Here is an 18,770-nt window from a genome sequence, read left to right as displayed (position 1 = left end):
GTCAGAACAGGCTGAACGGACACACTTCTGTATCAGCATGTCTGGGTTTAGGTATCATGAAACTGCACTGCCTCTAATTTTTATCTCAATATCACATTTTTATCATTTCTGCATTGGGTGTTTAACTGAAAAATAAAACAAAAATAAAATACATTACAATGAATATACTGTAGTCTTGGATTGCTAACTACGGAAGGTATGCATGCGGATTAAGGCTGCAGGGAATCTATGTTGAACAAACCTAGTCTACCTCCCAAGTGACCTGTACTGTACACCTACATGCCACCTCTACAATAAGCTTCACATTATGTCTGAACTCACTATAAGGCTTAAGCAAGGGCACGAGTTTTAAGTTAAATTCCGCCAGAGAGCTGCTTCTGTTTGGAGCACCGTGAGACCCACAATGTTATTTCTCAAGAGTGCCTGATCAGACTGCAGCAGAATTAGTACTATGAGCTCAACCAACAATCCACACACTCCTGTGAACACACAAAAACATGCACCAAGCAGCAGCAGCAGCCTCAATCTCGTTATGCTGACTTCACACACACACACACACACACACAAATAACCACACACGCGCTCATTTCATTTCCGTTTCTCAGCCAGTCTAATTTCAAGTTTTGTCAGAGCACATTATTACTTTTTCAATTCCAACAATAACCCCCCACTTCCTCTCCTTCTGGCTCTTCCCCATCTCTCTAAACTCCACACTTGTTCCTTTTTGTGTTGCCCAACTCCGCCTCCCTCTCTCTCTCTCATATCTTACTTGAATTGAAGATTTTGTATCGACATTAATGTGTGTTTACAGTACATTCACAGCTATTCCCAAAATATATTGGCAAACATGCACAGCCAGGCACAGTTTCTCTTAAACCTCCACATTTCCATTGCAGACCATATTCCGACTGATGCTCTCTTTCACTCAAACCACCTCCACCCTCCACACTCACGCACATGCTCACCCAAACCATGAATATTCATAGACATCTTCTTTATCTGTGAGATCATGATGAAATTTTCTCAGGGCCAGCCATGCTCATGTGTACGTGTGTGTGTGTGAAGGTGGATGCCATGAATGCTGAAGGATATTTCTGTCTTGTAAATAATTCTGCATCGACGTAGCAGAAGCACACATACTGACGCTCATGCATAAATACACAGAAGCGCTTGTGCTAATCATAGCACATAGCAAATATACTTTACAATGTTTTACTGCATTAGTGTGGCATACTGTTACAGGGCAGTATGACTTTCCATTATGTTTTGCCAGTGGTACTATATACCACAGCTTGGGTGCAAAAAAGGTGCATTGAAACAGCAACCCTTCAGAAACAAGCCCCACAATGTAGTACTGTAATTCCTGCAAAATGCATACTTAAAGCTTCCAGGTGGTATTCATTTGTCTGTCTGTGTAACACTCTCTTATAGCCAAATTAGATAATTAGAATATCAGAGAATAGCTGATACAAAATTTGAAATTAATTTTTCTAAAGAACTTTCTAAGCTTTACCTACTCTAACTACATGATACTATGTATAGTACATGTGTGCAGAGAATTACATTATTTCCCACCTGACCACTTATTTTAATGTGAAGCCGACACACAATTACTTTCATTTAAGCTTTTAAAATTAAACAACATAATCTGTCCATTAGCCATTTTAGCACTAAATTAAAATACTGCAATGCTACATAATGCAGCCCTTGGTTTAATGGTACAATTATTAATTTATTATATATTATTATTATAATTTCCCAACATTGCTACTCTCTTGTTCTGTTGTAACCACATTTAAATACCTGTACAGGAACTGTAAGTATTTTACATGTACAGATTCATATGAGGCAATAACATCCTAATTTCAAATGAATTGCACTGTAAATGCTGGGAAATTACACTTTAAATTGTGGTCTGTATTTCACTGTGTTACCCCAAAATACATTTAACCCTTTGAGGTACAACATGGGTTGAAAGATACCCATATTCCATTGAATATGGGTCACTTTTGACCCATGTTGTGCATCAAAGGATTAACAGCACCTGAGGAACAGTGTAAAAACAGTGCAAGTCCTCTTGTATTATGTAAAACACGACAGCCAATGACTTTTGAAAGTGTGAGGACCTGTTCCCTAAACTGAATCAGTTTTTGGTTTGATATATTTTAAGGTTATCTACAGATTTTTTTCTTTAAAAAAGGCATAGTTTGTATAAAGAGACAAGCTGAGTTCCAGCAAACAAAATATTAGCAGTGGGACTGTTTAACCGAGTTCCCTTCATAGCAAGAGCATCATAAAATCATGCCTCTCTAAATCAATTGAATTATCACTGTGGGAATTGCATGCCATTATGTGATGCATTCTTTTTTTTAAAGCTTGTTAGAAAATGTTTAATTTGCAAACTGATTGCTTGGTGGTTAACAATTAACAATATACTAAACAAATGAAGTGAACACTCAAAATCTACGCTGTAATGTGTTACTAAACAAAGCTGTTTCAACTCCTACAAAAGCGCAGATTTATTGTCATATTAGGTTGCATTACAGTTGAAGGTATACTGTTCCTGCACTCAGGGCCATAGTGGCTCCATTTGAAAGGCAAGTAGCCCAAACCATAACATCCATATATACACTTAAGAGTAATTTAACTCCCCAATCCCACTGGACTGAGTATATGTGGGAGATAAACCCAAACACAGACAACACAAAGAGGAAGCAGCGCACTGAATCAGGATATTGTTAGTGTGAATGTCCACTGAGTTAATCTATAACAATCTCCGGTCATAAAGGTGACAGACTAATGCGAGAAGGGGGCAGTGTCTTATTATTTTGAACGAGTGGGGATTCAGTTCTATTCATGATTAATGCATGATAATTTAAGCACAATGTGTACTGCAAATAGGTTGAGATTTGTAGTTGTGAGAATAAAGGGACAAGATTTACGACGGGCGCAGAGAGAAAAAGTGAGACAGAAAGAGAGAGAGAAGGTGGGAGAGAGCACATTTCTGGTGATATTGCTAAAAGCACTGCATTTCAAGTCGTTTGATTGCATGGCTGAATAATTGATAGAAAGCTATTACGGCTGTATGAATGCCTCTAGGTGTCACCACACATACACACATGTGGGAACAGTATACAATTCTGTGTATGTGTGATTTTTTTATTTATTATTTGTGTGTGTGTGTGGGTGTGTGTGTGTGTGTGTGGGAGTATGTTTTTTTGCGTGAAGTGTGTAAGCGAAAAAGGGTGTGAATAGCTGTGTGTGTGCTTCTGAGTTGGTGTGAACGTATTAGCAGCTGAGCTCCTCTTAGCCTCACTGACAGAGTGACAGAGACATTGCTAATCCAGCACTGACAAGTTGCCATTTCCCCCCCTGCTTCCCCTCTCGCTGTCCTCCTCTCCACCCCTTCTTCCTCCCCATTCCGAGACCCAAATTACAGTTCACTGCACCGGGAGATATGTTGTGCAGCAATTTAGCACATTGTTTGGGTGGGTTTTGTTGTGTAAAAGACAGGGCTAATTCAGATAAAAGAAGCATTACACACTTTGGTAAGTGTTTCTAAAGGCTCTGTGAAACTAATTTACATCTGTATTTCATTTCTGTTTCTTCTTCTAATGTCACAAGTACAAACTTTTGTTATTTCTGTATCTGCTGCCAACACACTGTGCAATAATAAGCGATAAAATTGACATAAATGAGGAGTGATACCATTACAAACCTGTTAGCTCTCACCTGCAAGCTAGACTGCAGCACATTATTGGTTTTTTTCTTGCAGTTTTAGTTAGAAATGGCCCATAATGACAAGAAAAAAAAATCTGCTGGATCTGTGACTGAAGACATAATCGTCAAAGTTGTGTTATCAGTTCTACGGCATGGAGAAAGCGTGTGCATTCAACTTTTGAGAATGACCTCATTTTAATTCCTACAGCTGCCTTATGAGGGTAATTAAACACCAGCCCGGTTCTCCTTCCCATGATAGTGAGGTAGCATGTTTCATAGCAGTCGATATGTTCCAACAGCGCTTCACATCCGCTTTGTTTGATGATAATTGCTCCATTAGTCCTCTTTAATGGCTTTCTTAAATGTAAATAATGACCCTCAGTGCTGTGTGTCTTGCTGTACATGTGTATGCACTAAGTCAACACTAAAAGGCTCTGCTTCTCTATGCTGTCATCTTTATCCTGAGGGATGGTTTAATTTTGTAAATGTACAAACCTATAAATTGCTTAGTGCACTTGCTGCAGAGATCATGTTAGCATAATGATCCAGGAGTTCCATTTATAATGTCCTTCTTTTTATTCACCTGGGGTGTTTGAGGAACATCTTGCTGTTTTTGTGATACACACAGTCGACCTGTGACAGCTTCAACTTCTACATTTTTGCTTGGTTTTGTATCTAAACCAGCAGCCGATATCCACCGTCTTCTCCATCACTTTCTCCATCTGGGCCAAGAGCTGAGCTCTGTGCATACAAAACATTTATGTACTGGTACTATCAGTAGCTGGCTTGAATTATGCTTTGTTTGCTTGATCAGTTTGATCCTGTTGTTGATGCTACCGTTCTGTCCACTGTCATTACACATAAATTGGCATGAATGCTTCCAATGTGTGTCCTTGCAGCCCCATCTCCTAAAAATTACACTCCTAACCAACTAAACTGCATTCTCTTATTGTGAGGGAACCATATTTTCTGCCGGATTGTTTGTGACATATCACAAACACGTTTCCAATCAATACATATTTGCTGTTGAATTTTATTGCTTTCATTTTTGCTCCTTTTCAGCCAACCAATCATGTATTGGATGGTGCTGGGTAGACCATAGTAACCCAGAAAATGAAGAAGAAGCTTCCAATATGTTGTAAAAGGTTTGTATTTTTACCTAAATTGTGCTTTTTTTAAAATTTTTTTTTAAAATCCTATTTGTACTTTTGGAGTCTAAACTTAACCAAGCTTCTAACAGGTAGTTATCTATGTTAAAGTAGCAATCAAACTGTGATACTTTCCTAAACCTAGCCGCATAGATTTGGTACCTAAAAGTAACTAAACAGCAAGTAAAATTCTAAAGTAAATGAGTTAAAATGCAACTTTTCTTCCTCCCTCTTGCAGACTTTGTGGCTCCTTCAAACTGGAAATCTGACCAGGTATGCCACACTCTTACCTATAGGTTTTCTTTCAAAATGTACATAAGAATGTGGTTTAGTTGTGAAGAAGTTTTTGGGAAACAGAGTTTGCTTTTTAAACTTTAAATACAGCTCATATAGAAGTTTCCCAAAGGATGCCATCTATACTTTGTGCTTCCAGTGACTCTCAGCAACTATTTGCCTTCTTTCCTTGCAGTGGTTGTTGGCATACTCCTCGTTTATCTCATCTTGTTTATACTGTGCTTGAATCGCTTAGGAGTGCACATGCCATGAATTGATTGCCCTCCAAGTTCAACACTACAAAGCCGCCCACTCTCTCATGGAAGGATGGTGATGTGGGCCCCTTATGAAAAGTGCAAGTGCCTTCTCCTGCGTTAAGGAATGTTCCTATTCTGGATGACTGTGCTGCTCATCAGATCTACAACCAGAATGCATTGAGGTGGCGCAGCGAAGTTCAGTCTCCTAATTAAATCACGGTTTCTTCCTGTGGAAGTTCAGGTCACTGATGTCACTTGACAGTCATATGAGTCACTGGAGAACATAGAGGAAGGTGTAAAGAGTCACTGATTAAAAAACTTAGATGAACAGAGATATTTCTATCAACTCATGTCCGGTGAATTATTATTATTTTTTTTTGTTGATATATTTTATTTGACACCTTCCTGTCTGTGTTAAAATTAAAAGATACTTATTATTATGGCCTATTATTATTATTGCCTTGTAATCCTTGTATGTATATCTGCTCAAGTAGAGTCACATTTATTTATAGGGCATAATATTGAATTGATGACAAAAAAAATTATCAAATGACACAAATAAAAGTAAGAGAAATAACTTACTAAATTACTGAAAGTAAAAGAAATCGCTGTGTAAATAATTAAAACATATCAAATGCAAATGAGACCAAGTAAAAACTTAGATTAAAGTCAACCATGAGTTCATCACGACTATTACAACCTGAAGAAAAAAGATAAGATCTAAATGGCAAGGAAAGTGGCAGTCTGCCCCACAACAACAGAGAGATGCCTGATTAACTTTTGATTTTAATCATAGAAAAGAGTGATTAGTTAGGATATCTGTGGGGTCTGGAAGTGGAACTGTAGATGAGAAAGTCAAAAATGCAACTTGATGAAAGTCCCTTGTAGCGAACTGAGGCAGAACATTCCAGAGCAACACGCAAAGAATCCAGAGACCCTTTCTCAAAGCTGTAAATTTGGTAAGACACCATTTCAGAAGACAACTAACCCAAAACTCACCTCTAAGTGGAAAATCTGCAGATCGGATGCTTACTAATAAAGGACCACTATCGACCCTCTTGGAGACAACAGGATGCCTCCTACCTCCACCAGAATCCGATAAGGGTCATAAGGAAAACCACACCTCTGCAGAAGACGATTTGCATTCTTCATGGTGACCTCTGATCACCCTAGCTAACACACAGAACTTGCTATGCAGGAATGAATTGAATAATTTATAAATCAGAACACTGAAGAAATGCAGCATCACCGGAGTGACCATCTGGACTCAACCTCTGATACCAGGCTGAGTAGGACCAGTATGGCATAGATAAAATTGCTATAGTCAAAATGGAAAGAAAGTATTAACGATGCTCACCAAACCTTTAATAGACAGGCCCGATATGAATTTGCAAGTGATCTAAGATGGACAAACATATTTTGGACAACAGAGCATATGTGTTTAACAAATTTTCAACCAGAGATGAAGATAATACTGAGATTTGACAAAGGCTCATGATTGTTAGCTGTGGTTGTAGAGTAGCCTACAGGGCCTTAGTTATATTCCGGTTCAGCGGATGTTAAAAAACATTGTATGACGGTGGTAAAAATGTTGTATTTCAGAAAAAGAGAAGCCAAAGGAAAAATGTACAAGAAACACAATATAGGGTATGATCTGGAGTATTAATATGGAGCGCCATACAGGAGCTGGGTGAAAAGGACACATTATCAATTCAAACACAGGCTGATGTGTCTTGCAGAGTCTTTCCCTGCATGCTAACAACACGCTTATGAATGTCCAAGAGGATGGAGTTCACAAAGATGTTGAGGACAGTGGAAAGAATTACAATACTGTGATTTCTTGAGTGTAAAGACATGAAAGAATAATTTGTCATCTTGTAAAACCTGACTGAAATGTATTATAAGTTATTGAATTTGTCCTGAAAGGAGATTAGCCAAGAATCGTAGAGAATAGTCAATAAATAATGGAGATAAAATGGCTCTTGGTTAGTGTTTTTGTTAGAAATATGTATGACATCATGTTTAAAGTAAGGTGAGACATAGCCATCGATTTGGAAGCTATGAATTATGGTATGTCCAGCACTTGCTTAAGGGGTCTTGAATAAATACTGTCAAAGGGACATGTGCACGTTTCCTAGTCTAATATATGTCAAAGAGACAAATAGGTTAAAAGTTTATGTTATGTTGTGAAGGATCTGATGGCAACAATTGGCTCATGTGACTAGACAAGCCTATCCCCCACAACATCCAATCATGAGCCCCAAAGAGAGATGGTATACCATTGGATTCATCTTAATCACAAACTGTGAAGTCCAATATGCTACTGCCTTAGTTTCTGCTTTTCCCCCAGCTACTTAGAAAAACACATCTCTACTGAGGTTGCTAGATAAAGTTTTATAAAAGGGCGTTGATGAAATAAACTGGCAAAGTAAAACAATGACCTTTGAGCAGCTATGGGATACTTAAATCTGCAGATTGTGGGTGTTATTTTGAATAGGATTCATTGCACCATTGGTAGCAATGCTCTCCATAAAAAATTATATCTGAAAGCCTCACGAATGAAGCTTTATGAAACAAATATGAAGAAAATATACTTCTATTATTTATTCGTGTGTTGCTGTTGTCACGTTAATCTACAATTACATTTAAATAAATCTACATTTAACGCAAACTGTGAAAACATACATTTTTGTTGTACATGCACACATTAAAGCCACTAGCTTTGCATCCACCTACACAATATGAGGGATGTCTGTTGGTGCTGAGTTTTTACTGTAGTGTGGCATAAAATACGACAATAAACAAAATTCCAAAAATGGAAAGCAGCACACAGTTCACTTCGCATATTTGCCTCTCTCTCCCACACACATCTTTGATTATAAAGTCAACTATAAAACACACAATAAGCACACACACACACACACACACACACACACACACACACACACACACACACACACACACACACACACACACACACACACACACACACACACACACACAAGAATTCTTGGATTGCCTGCCTCGTTCTCTGCCACAAACGCACACAAACACACATGCACGTGTAGTCTGTCTGTCTTCCTGTCTCTCTCACAGACACATTTATAGAATACACACAGATATATGAAGAGTTTTCTTCTAAAATGAGAACAAAATCAGTTTTGACAAAGTATGGCATCTTGAGCATTGGTTTGTTTTTCATCATTTGCTTTCATTTTGAGAAATGGATCATGAATTTACAGTACATTCACTTGAGAATTAAACTCTTCATATCTGCTCACGCACGTACGCATACAGGTTTAGTCCGTACCTCGACAAATGGGAGCAGGAAAGTCCCAGACGGCCGTGTTTCCAGCATTGGTGATGCAGGTGAGTGTGGCATGGCCATCTAAGACGTAACCAGGGACACAGCTGTACCGCACACGGTCACCGACAGCAAACCGCCCGCCACCACTGAGCACTGCTTTGGGTGGGACTCCAGGGTTTCCACAGGATGTACTGTGGAGCTCTGCAAAGAAAGAAAAAAACAGAGCAAGGGTTTAGGCGTTTTTCACATTTTTATTGGAATAATCGCACTAAAATGTTGAACTACGCATTTCCCTTAACTCAGCTGTTACTTGACCAAATAGCTCTTGTTCAGTGATGCATGCATTTCTGGGGCCGCTCTCAAACACACTGTGTCTACACAGTCAGTGTTTCACCTACATTTTTCACTTGTCCCTCTCATGCACGTCTGACCAAACAGATCCTTTTTCAATCAATCCAGCTGCCTGCACAGGCTGTGAAAAGACTCACGTTTTTCTTGCACAACCCAAGGTATATTTTTTATACTTCTAGTCTAGTTTCCTACTCTTTACACATAACTACACTGACCACGTGTTCAGATCTGAGCACATCCAAAAACGCAGGTGACCAACAGATCGATACTTTGCCTGAATGCTTTCTGTGTAATCACAGATGGAGCATCAAAGCTGCTGCTGCTCAGCTAATGTTGTGTTCATGCTGCGTCTTCTGTGTAGACACGGTCTTACAGCTCTAGCCCACAGGTCCTGCTGCACTTGCCATCGAAAACAGTTTCATGGTCAGAAAAGCTACATTGAAACTGCAAACTGTTTCAATGCAGAAAAACTGCATTGAGGTAATGCAGTTTCCACATTATGACAACCTCTCCTGGAATCTTGCCCCGAGCACTGATATAGCCAGAATCTTAAGCCTACAGTTCTATAAAATACATACTGCCAAGCATGATAGCTGCAAACAGGCATTCTGATTGCACTCCCAGTGGAAACAGATAAACCCAGCTCAGAGAAAGGGAAGTACTATTCCCCTTCTTCCCTCTATATGCATTTACAGCTCTGTTCCAGAAACATATGCTCAAGTGTACGCATATAAACATACACAGACGCACACACACAGCAGGGAATGAACAAGGCAGAGAGTGAGGGACTGAAGGGGTATTACAAGCCATAAACTAGGAAGTAGATGGGAGCACAGGGACCAACTCCGGTCTTATTGTTTGAACTTGATTGATACAACTATGAAACTATTCAGACAGCAAGTGGGATAGGGAGAGGGGCAGAGGGAACCAGATATATGGGGTAAGGGGGAGGTAGAAAGGTGGGGTAAAGAGACGCAGAAGATGACCAACATGATAGATAGAACTATGGAACTATGAAGACAGACAGAGTGAGGAAAAGAAGAAGGGAGAAATGTAAAGTAAGAGAGAAAAGAATAGAACTAAAGAGATCAGCAGCGGTGCTGAGACAGTTTATGCTCAAAGGTGGAGACAGAGCTGCACTTATTCTTAAAATGCCACCAGAAACTCTGGAAAACCCTACAGTGCTTCATTCCCACTGAAGTATGCGCAATGATCTTCAAATAAAATTTTTAAAAAAGCTGCAGTACAGCTGCAGGATAATCTTTTTCCATACTAACAGCAAAATGTGTAATTATCATTCACGAGGCAGGGAGTGAGTAGAGAAAATTTGATTTCAGCATAGTGAACTGATAGAGTGACTCTCAGATTGTTGGCTGATTGATTCATTTATAAAACACTGTTATTGTCATACCTTTTCAATTACAATTCCCTCTCTCTCTCTGTCTCTCTTCCAGTTTTCACGCCTCCACTGCAGCCACAGAACTATGTGGGCATTTGTAGTTTGCTATTTTCAGTGATCACACACAAACAGTCTTTCAGGTTCCTTCAAATTACACTTTTTGAATGTTATCTTTCTTAAATATGACAAGATCCATCAGACCAAAGCTTGCAGATCATTAAAAAATACATATATTTATGACAGAGATAATTTAATAGCAGATATCTTTGTCCTAAATTGAATATCCATTACAAAAAAACACCACAAGCACGCCATCATGTGCTGTAATTAGTCAATACAAACTTTCTGTAAGGTTGTTGTTCGGGGGTACGTTTACCTCTGCTCAGACAGCATGAAAAGCAAAAAACATGAAGAGGAAATTCATGCTGCTAAAGACCCAGATAGACGCCCCCTCCAACCACCATCCTCCTTATCTCCACACATACAGTGACAGAGAATTGCACAGACAAGACACACTCAGACACGCACGCACACACACACACAGACATAACCAGGGTCATTCATCACTATGGCGACCCTCCTGTGCTGTATTGTGATTGGATGTCAGGTTCGCCTAGTGTTGCGACCTGTTGGCCTATTGATTTTGCCAGTCAGCGTGGCCCCCACTCAGTGTCAGGATGTTTGCTGTTCAGTATCCTATCAGGCACACATTTACTCTCACCAACACACACACACACACACACACACACACACACACACATTCACAGTGGTGATTCAGGGTGCTATCACCTACACACACTAACCAACACCTTCCACTTGGATTTCAACCCGTCACTTTCTATTCTTACCTATCGCTGCTCTATCTTCTTCATACAGCTTTTCCCTTTTGGCTCCTTCATTTAACACTTCTTTTTTTTTTTTGCACTTTTTTGGTATCTTTCATTCCCATTTCCAGTGTTTTTATCCCCTCCCCTCAGCGCCCCCACTCTCGTCCCCTCGACTAAAAACTTAGATGAAATGGCAGCTTTTTCCTCTCCTCTCCCATGCTCCTTTTCCATCCACACCAGTATATCAACCCCTCTGTTCATCCGTTCATTCCGCCCTTCTTTCTCTGCCTAGTTTATTGTGAACATCACATAGTTTCATTACACTAGTTTATTCAGTAGCCAGCAGCTACACCGCACTCCTTTCCATAGTTTATTGCTGCCTGGCCTCTCTTATTTATTCTCTCATACCCACACTTCTTCCTCCTCTCATTTCTCTCTCTTTATCTATCCATCTCTGCCTCTCTTTCCCTATCTCAGCCTCTCCCCAGTTTACCATAACCATGATTTCAGTCTCAGTTGCTTCATTACAAGCTGCTGCTTTTATGGGCCATCTGTAGAACTATCTGCATTTGTCACGCGCACACACACACACACACACACACACACACACACACACACACACACACACACACACACACACACACACATATAGGGGCACACAAAGGCCTGCATGCAGAGGAGACACTAGCATACAGCTACTTTTTCCACCACACACACTCTCACACACACATAACCATTTACCTGGCTTTTATTTCTCCCCAGATAAGCAATTACAGCTGAGTCCAGGTACAGGTAGCACAGGAGAGGGAAAAGAACTGAGGAGTGGGTAAAAATCAAAGTGGTAGAAAAAAGAGAGAATGCTGCCATGCTTTTGGAGTTTTTAGTGAGACAGATGACACCGCAGACCGGAAGACTGGAGAGGGGGAGTGAAAGACACAGAAGACAGACAAAGACAGAAGAGGAAGACGGAAGCAGAAAAGAGAAGCAAAGACGGAGAGGGATGATTCAATGAGTTTGGAGGCTTTATACCTCAGTCAGCAGTAACTTTTTATAAAAGATGAACCAAGTTTTACACTTGAAGAAAATAGATGCTGAAACGCTTGAATACAAAGCACAAAATCTGTTACAAGAAATCATTTATATGGATTTCAAGTGACTACACATGAGAAATGATTTTTAGAAATTCTTTGAGACATATCCCATAAAAAATGGAAAGTTTATAGGGGGTCTAATCGAACCAACCTGAGTTCTGTCACAAACAGATATGTGTTTTGAGGCACTTAGAGCTATAAAAAAGTTTCACAGGCTGTCAACTTCCAAGACAGTTGCCTGTCAGTTTGATTCATTCAACGCTTTGACCAAGTTGTTTATAGACTTGCGAAGGACTCGTGCCATAAAACATTTCTTTGTTTGGTAAGTTAATGAAATTTTATGGTCGAAGCTGTCCATCATTTTTGTGGTCAGGTGGCGTCCCCCCTGACAATGCGAGAAACAAAAACAGGCTTTGTTTCACAATGACATTGGCCTGTTTTCAGTGCAATCACATTTTACACAACAAAAATGACCCTTTTTGTCATTAACACTTGTTTTTATGTATTAAAGTCAGTTTTATTTAAAATGCTTAAAAATACTGGTTAAATGAGACGCCTCTGGAGCTGCTGGAGTTAAATGTCAAGCACAATTAGATGTGAACTGGTATAGAACTCTGCTGGAAAGATATTTTCTTTGTGTTCCTGTCACAATTCAACCTGAATTGAGGCAGACTGTTAAAAAGGACAAAAAAAAAAAAAACAAATCATGCTGCAGCTGTCACATAACATCATAAGTACTATTACACTTCTGTGACTTCTGTACCAATAATAGCATCTTAGTGATATAGGTTTTAGAGTTACAGCTCATCAAGTTTGAGATTCTGTGCAACTGATTTAATTAGTTAAACCATTATAATGTGGATAAAAACAGCTGCATCTATGGTACAGTATCTACCACGCAGCAGGAATGTGTTTATGCCATTAGAATACAAATTAACATGTGCCTAATTGTAGACAGAACCTAAAACTTATTTCCCAAAACTCAGCTAAGCAGTTTTGGATACAATGAAATGTTTTGGTTGACAAATATAATTCATTATTGTGCCTATTTTGCTCCACCATAACACACCCATGTATTTATAATATTGACAGTGATTTTTTTTCTTCCTCTCCAAACAATTCCTCCATTGTTAGAGAGTTGCTGCTGAGCTGTCAAGCAACTGTCATACCAGGATCCAAGCTATTTCCTCAAATTCCAACTATGGCAGCTCAACAATCATGGATAGATAATATGGAATTATTTTACATTGGCATTAATCTTTTTAATATAAAAAGATTAATGCCAAGATGAGATAGCCACCATTTGGAAACGGTGACACATTTCACTACAAATGTATTAACGGCATAAAATGTAAATGCCACTGAAAAGCCTGTTATTAAGGATCATGCCAGACATAAAAGGAAGGAAGTTTTCTCCTCAGCGTGGCTATATGATACACAAACTCACATACAAAGGTAAGGTACTATTTTAAATCAACAGTAGAGAGTGTCACTGTCTTTCAAATAAAATCTTTGTAACTGAGATACACAAAACGGACCCAACTGAAGTGAAGTTCATAAGCTGCTTGAGGAGGCTAGTTAAAGCAGTTTCCCTTCATTGTTGATCACACTGTCTCTCCGCAGCCATTAAATGGAACACAAGGTAGCAAAAGGCCAAATATGCAATAATGCAAGTGGTACAATAGGCTCCCACAGTTCTGTCCTCCTCCTCCTCCATCCATCACCATCTGCAGTCCAATAAGAGGAACAGCAGCGTTCAAGACTACAGCCTCTCTACCAGACACTTTTCTTCCGAGTCTTGAATTGACTCCCTGTGGCGAAGAAGCATTTAACACAGTTTTTTCTCATCCATGTCCCACTTTAAAGAAGCAACCTTAAATGAATAAAAACTACAGAACTGCTTACACAGACACTAAAAAAAATTAAAACCATCTTAACTTTGAAGCTTGTTTGATTCAGCTGAAAGAGAATAGTCCTTGAGATACAAGCATATTTCCTGTTTCTTCAAGTAAGAGACGGCATCTCCTTGATCTTAGAAAGGTACGAGAAAAACAATACCTACTTTTGGGTAGATCATGGCTGGCTATGAATGCATGATGGTATCAATTTCGCTTTTCCTTTTCATTACAAAGTTTTTGTCTAGGGAATATGTCAGATAACTGTAGTTTATAGGAAGATTCTACTTTAGATGGATCAAAATGGTTAAGACCTGAGTACCTTGAAACTGTATGTCTCGGGGGGGTATCTGTGGAAATGCTCCACCACTACAGATTACAACGGGGAAAGCATTTCAGCTAGCTGTCCTGACGCTGCATCCCATCGCTGCACCAATCATCCACTTGAGTTGCGATTACACCATCACTTAACACCACAAGTTCCAAAATACTCCACCACAACTCGGCATTAGGTAAAGCTGACAACTCGATGATGTTGGCACAATTAGTCTGTTTTAATCATGTTGCCAAAACACTTTGGTTGCTTAATTGGCACCTGAGGGACTACGCCACAGCCATTTTTGGTCTTAATTTGGACAGGTAGCAAAGCAATAAAAGGCAAAAAATCCAAAACACTACTGTGAAAGACCTAGAAAGGCTTTTTTTGTTATTGTTCTGTGTGAGTAGTGCATTAGACTTTACACCAGAGACCTGTGTTTGTGGTATGCCGCTGACAAGAGCAGGTTATTCGATACCTGACACACAATTTTCTGAGCCAGAACTGGCATATTTGGCAAGTCAAAGTGATCCCTGATTGCATTTTCCAAACTGGATTGGAAACAGAAGTAAAAAAAATGGAATGTTAAAGTACAGTGTGAATGTTTCTTTACTGTGTAAAGAAGCAGGATGCTAGTTGAATGGAAAATTTTGGCATTATCGTTTAAAACATTGTCCACTATTGCCTGTAGTTAGTTTTGTTTTGTCCTCTACAGCCCTTTATAGAGTCAAGGACTGGAATGAACTTCACCTATAAATCACACATGCATTGGTCTTGCACCTCCCATAAGAAACCACTTTTGATTGGTAGCCGGTTGGTGATGGCGATTATAGGCAATTACGATTAATTTTGAAAACATTAATGGAGGGAAAAGGACTAAGCGGCAGCAGAAGGTGTGTGTGTGAGAGAGAGACTTACGGGGAGATTCGGAGAGAGAATTAAAGCCAGGGGGGGAAAAAAAACCAAAAAACAGAGCGCTCCCAGATAGAGTAACGTCTGTTCAACGCTTTAGATCATCTGACAGCTGTGAAGATCAAGTAATACACACACAACTGTGTTGCTAATGTAGCTTCTAGTGGAGATCAAACATTATGGACTCAGAGCAGCAGACCACTAATGTCTCTCTGGGTTTATTACACGCCACAACACCGACAATCAAACACACGCGTACCACTCTCCCTGAAGGTAAAAGCTGTCTTGAGAATTGCCTCAGTGGTGTCTCCATGTTGTCTGTGAACAATTAACATCTGCATTCAATACAGTCAGCTCCAAGGAGTCTAGTGTCAGTGCATTTTGGTCACTTTGTACTGTCTATATATATATATGGCGTATATACTAATGAATTATTTACAAGATGATGTGAAATCACTTGGCCAGTTGACTGTCAAACTCTTATTGAAAAAACATAAAATACTGGTGTTTAAAAGTAAATACATGGAGCTAATATTAATTTCTTCTCAAACCGTCGTATTCTCTGTTGACTTTTTATGATACTGGTCAGCTAAATGACTGATGTACATGACTGTAGGGAGAACTGTGCATGAAAAAATAATTTCATAAACAGACCTTTTAAGAACCTATTTTCATATTTAATGCAATAAAGTGAGCAGTGCAGTTCTCTCTTGAAATTTAGTGCAGATTAATTTTCATATGACAGAAACACGCAATTAAATTCAGCCAAGAGAGGATGCAATTTAAGGTGGTTGGGTGAAACAAGTCAATCATTTTGTAGGAAGACAATAACCCTGTCCGACACAATTACCTCATTTTTGTGGATGGAATATTCATTTAAGAACATTAGTTGAAAAGATGTACTTAGGTTTTTTTTTTCCTTCCTGCCGTACAATTTCTCCGTGTGTAATTGAATGAGCAGATAATGACGGCAGTCTGACTGCTCACAAAGAAACATGAGGATGTCAATTATGAGCTCTTTACCTCCACTTCACCGGTGTGTGTGTGTGTGTGTTTTTGTGAGCTCATTCGAGTATCTGCGTTTGCGTGTGCACATCACCGCACGTGTATGTACAAAGATAAGTGTGTTTGTTTTGTGTTGTGTGTGTCCGCGTGGTATAACTCCTTGATGCGGTGATCAATGTTTCTCTGAGGCCTGGTTCAATAAACCATTAGATTTCCCCCTAAAGACATCCTGCCAACAGAACTTCATTAGACCCACACACATGCATACAAAGAAAAACAAAAAAAAATACCACACACACACACACACACACACACACACACACACACACACACACACACACACACACACACACACACACACACACACACACACACACACACACACACACACACACACACACACACACACACACACACACACACACACACACACACACACACACACACACACACACCCTTCTCCCACTAATTGTCCCATGTTTACAGGCTGTAGCCATTAGGGTTGAAGAAAATGAAGGGTTGGTTCATTTGTATAGGCCTTTTTTGTTTTTTTTGTTTTTTTTTTCAGGAGCTAAAGCTCTACTCTACAGTATCTGCTATCGTTTGATCTGACCTGAAAGGCCTGAACCAGTCTTTCTGAAGACCAGAACAAATAAGCTCTATCAGACTTGATCAAACAAAATGGTAAAAGGTTCGGTTCAACAGGCACTGCAAGAATAGGCAGGGTTTTTTTTATTTATTTATATATTTTTTATTAAATTAACATAATGTAAATGATGTTCATATTAAAGGAATTGAGTGGGAGTTTGGGCATTTATGGTCTTTTATACACTTTGTGCTAAAACATGCTGCTGGTTGCAATTGAAGTTTAACAAATAGATGCTAGAGAGACTGATTTTCATCATGTCTGCTGTATTACACATGTGTAGTAGCAATTTGTCAATGCATTAGGCCAAGCTACTATCAAAAGTCAGCATACCATTAAGGCCTGACTTTACCATTAGTCGTACATCTGGGGGGCTGCACTGATTTTGGTCAGATTCCTGATCTGACTTTCTTTAAATGAACCTTTTCTTTACATCCATGTCTTTCCCTCTCTTATCTCTTCTCACAGCCTCCCCTCTCCTTACTATTAATTAAAACTCTCCTGTATATGTGCGTGTTTCCGTGTTTGTGTGTACATCAGGCTTCAGTATTAATTAAAGGTGTGAATGCTAATTGGTCGGATCGATAATGGGTCGTTAGGCCTCAGGGGCTGACAGCCAATAGGAAATCGTTATGTGTCTGACATCACTGTCACTCTGCCAAAGCTGCACTGCACTGTGACACATGCAAGCACAAACGCACACCTGCACCAACACACACAGATCTGCACTTATAGTCACACTACAGTCATCCGGAGAGATAGTTTCACTTCAAAGATTCGAAAGAGAGACGGAGGCAGAAGAGGTTAGCAAGACAAAGGTAGCAAAATGGCAGAACAGATGGAAAATTAGAGTATGTCCCCAAAACGAAATCAATATCCATTAAGGAGAGCAAGAGACAGAGTGAGAGAGAGATTTGGAGGAAAAAAAAGAAGAAATAGACGCCATAGTTGTCATTGAACAGAACAGAGTAAATGAGTGTGTCGTCTCAGAAGGCCTTTTTGTGCTGATCAATACCAGAGCAACCTTTCTCCCCCGAACACATGCACACGCTTTCTGTTCAAATCTCTTTTTTTTTTTTTTTTTGCTTTTCAGTATATCTTCTCTCTTCTCACTTCAGTCTGGTTGACAAACTTTGACCTCAGCTTGTCTATTAGTACAGAAGACTAAATTAGTTCCCCAATGACACACTTGATTTTACACAGCACTGTAAGAACAGAAGTCCTGATTTCTTCCGATTTGTCTGATTGTTGCATTGATCCAATGGTCATGTTGTCGGGTTTTTAAAATAATTTTAAGTTCCCCAGAAACTATGTGTATGATGACCTTCCTGCTGGTGTGATGTGGTACACTTTGCTGTCTCTTGGGGTCACTAGCAGGACCCTGGATTGTTATTTTTATATCTCTAATACCTTCAGACAGACATTTTGCTTGTCCTGAAACAGACACTAAATGAACAGACAGCAATGGAGGGCTATGCAAGGTTAATGATGTTAAGTGGTGTATGAAACATTAACCAGTAACCCATGTACAGATTATTGCCTGTAGAGACAGTCATTGTCAGTGTGTGTGTGTGTGTGTGTGTCTCCAGTGACTGACATCTTCTGCCATACTCTGGTGTATAC

At 39.5% G+C, this 18,770-nt stretch overlaps 1 protein-coding gene across 2 annotated transcripts in view; it reads right to left on the bottom strand.

Moving 5' to 3' along the window:
* csmd3b (CUB and Sushi multiple domains 3b) overlaps window positions 1-18,770 on the bottom strand; it is a 349,486-nt gene that overhangs the window by 201,943 nt on the left and 128,773 nt on the right. For both annotated transcript variants that reach the window (XM_055017938.1, XM_055017939.1), the window contains exon 6: window positions 8,709-8,906. In XM_055017938.1, coding sequence (XP_054873913.1) covers window positions 8,709-8,906 — 198 coding nt within the window. The remainder of the gene's footprint in view (window positions 1-8,708; window positions 8,907-18,770) is intronic.

The sequence above is a fragment of the Amphiprion ocellaris genome, chromosome 15 (genome assembly GCF_022539595.1).
Source record: "Amphiprion ocellaris isolate individual 3 ecotype Okinawa chromosome 15, ASM2253959v1, whole genome shotgun sequence".
In the NCBI taxonomy this organism is placed as follows: domain Eukaryota; kingdom Metazoa; phylum Chordata; class Actinopteri; family Pomacentridae; genus Amphiprion; species Amphiprion ocellaris.
The sequence above is the reverse complement of the archived record's forward strand: the minus strand, read 5'-3'. Positions and strand labels throughout refer to the sequence as shown.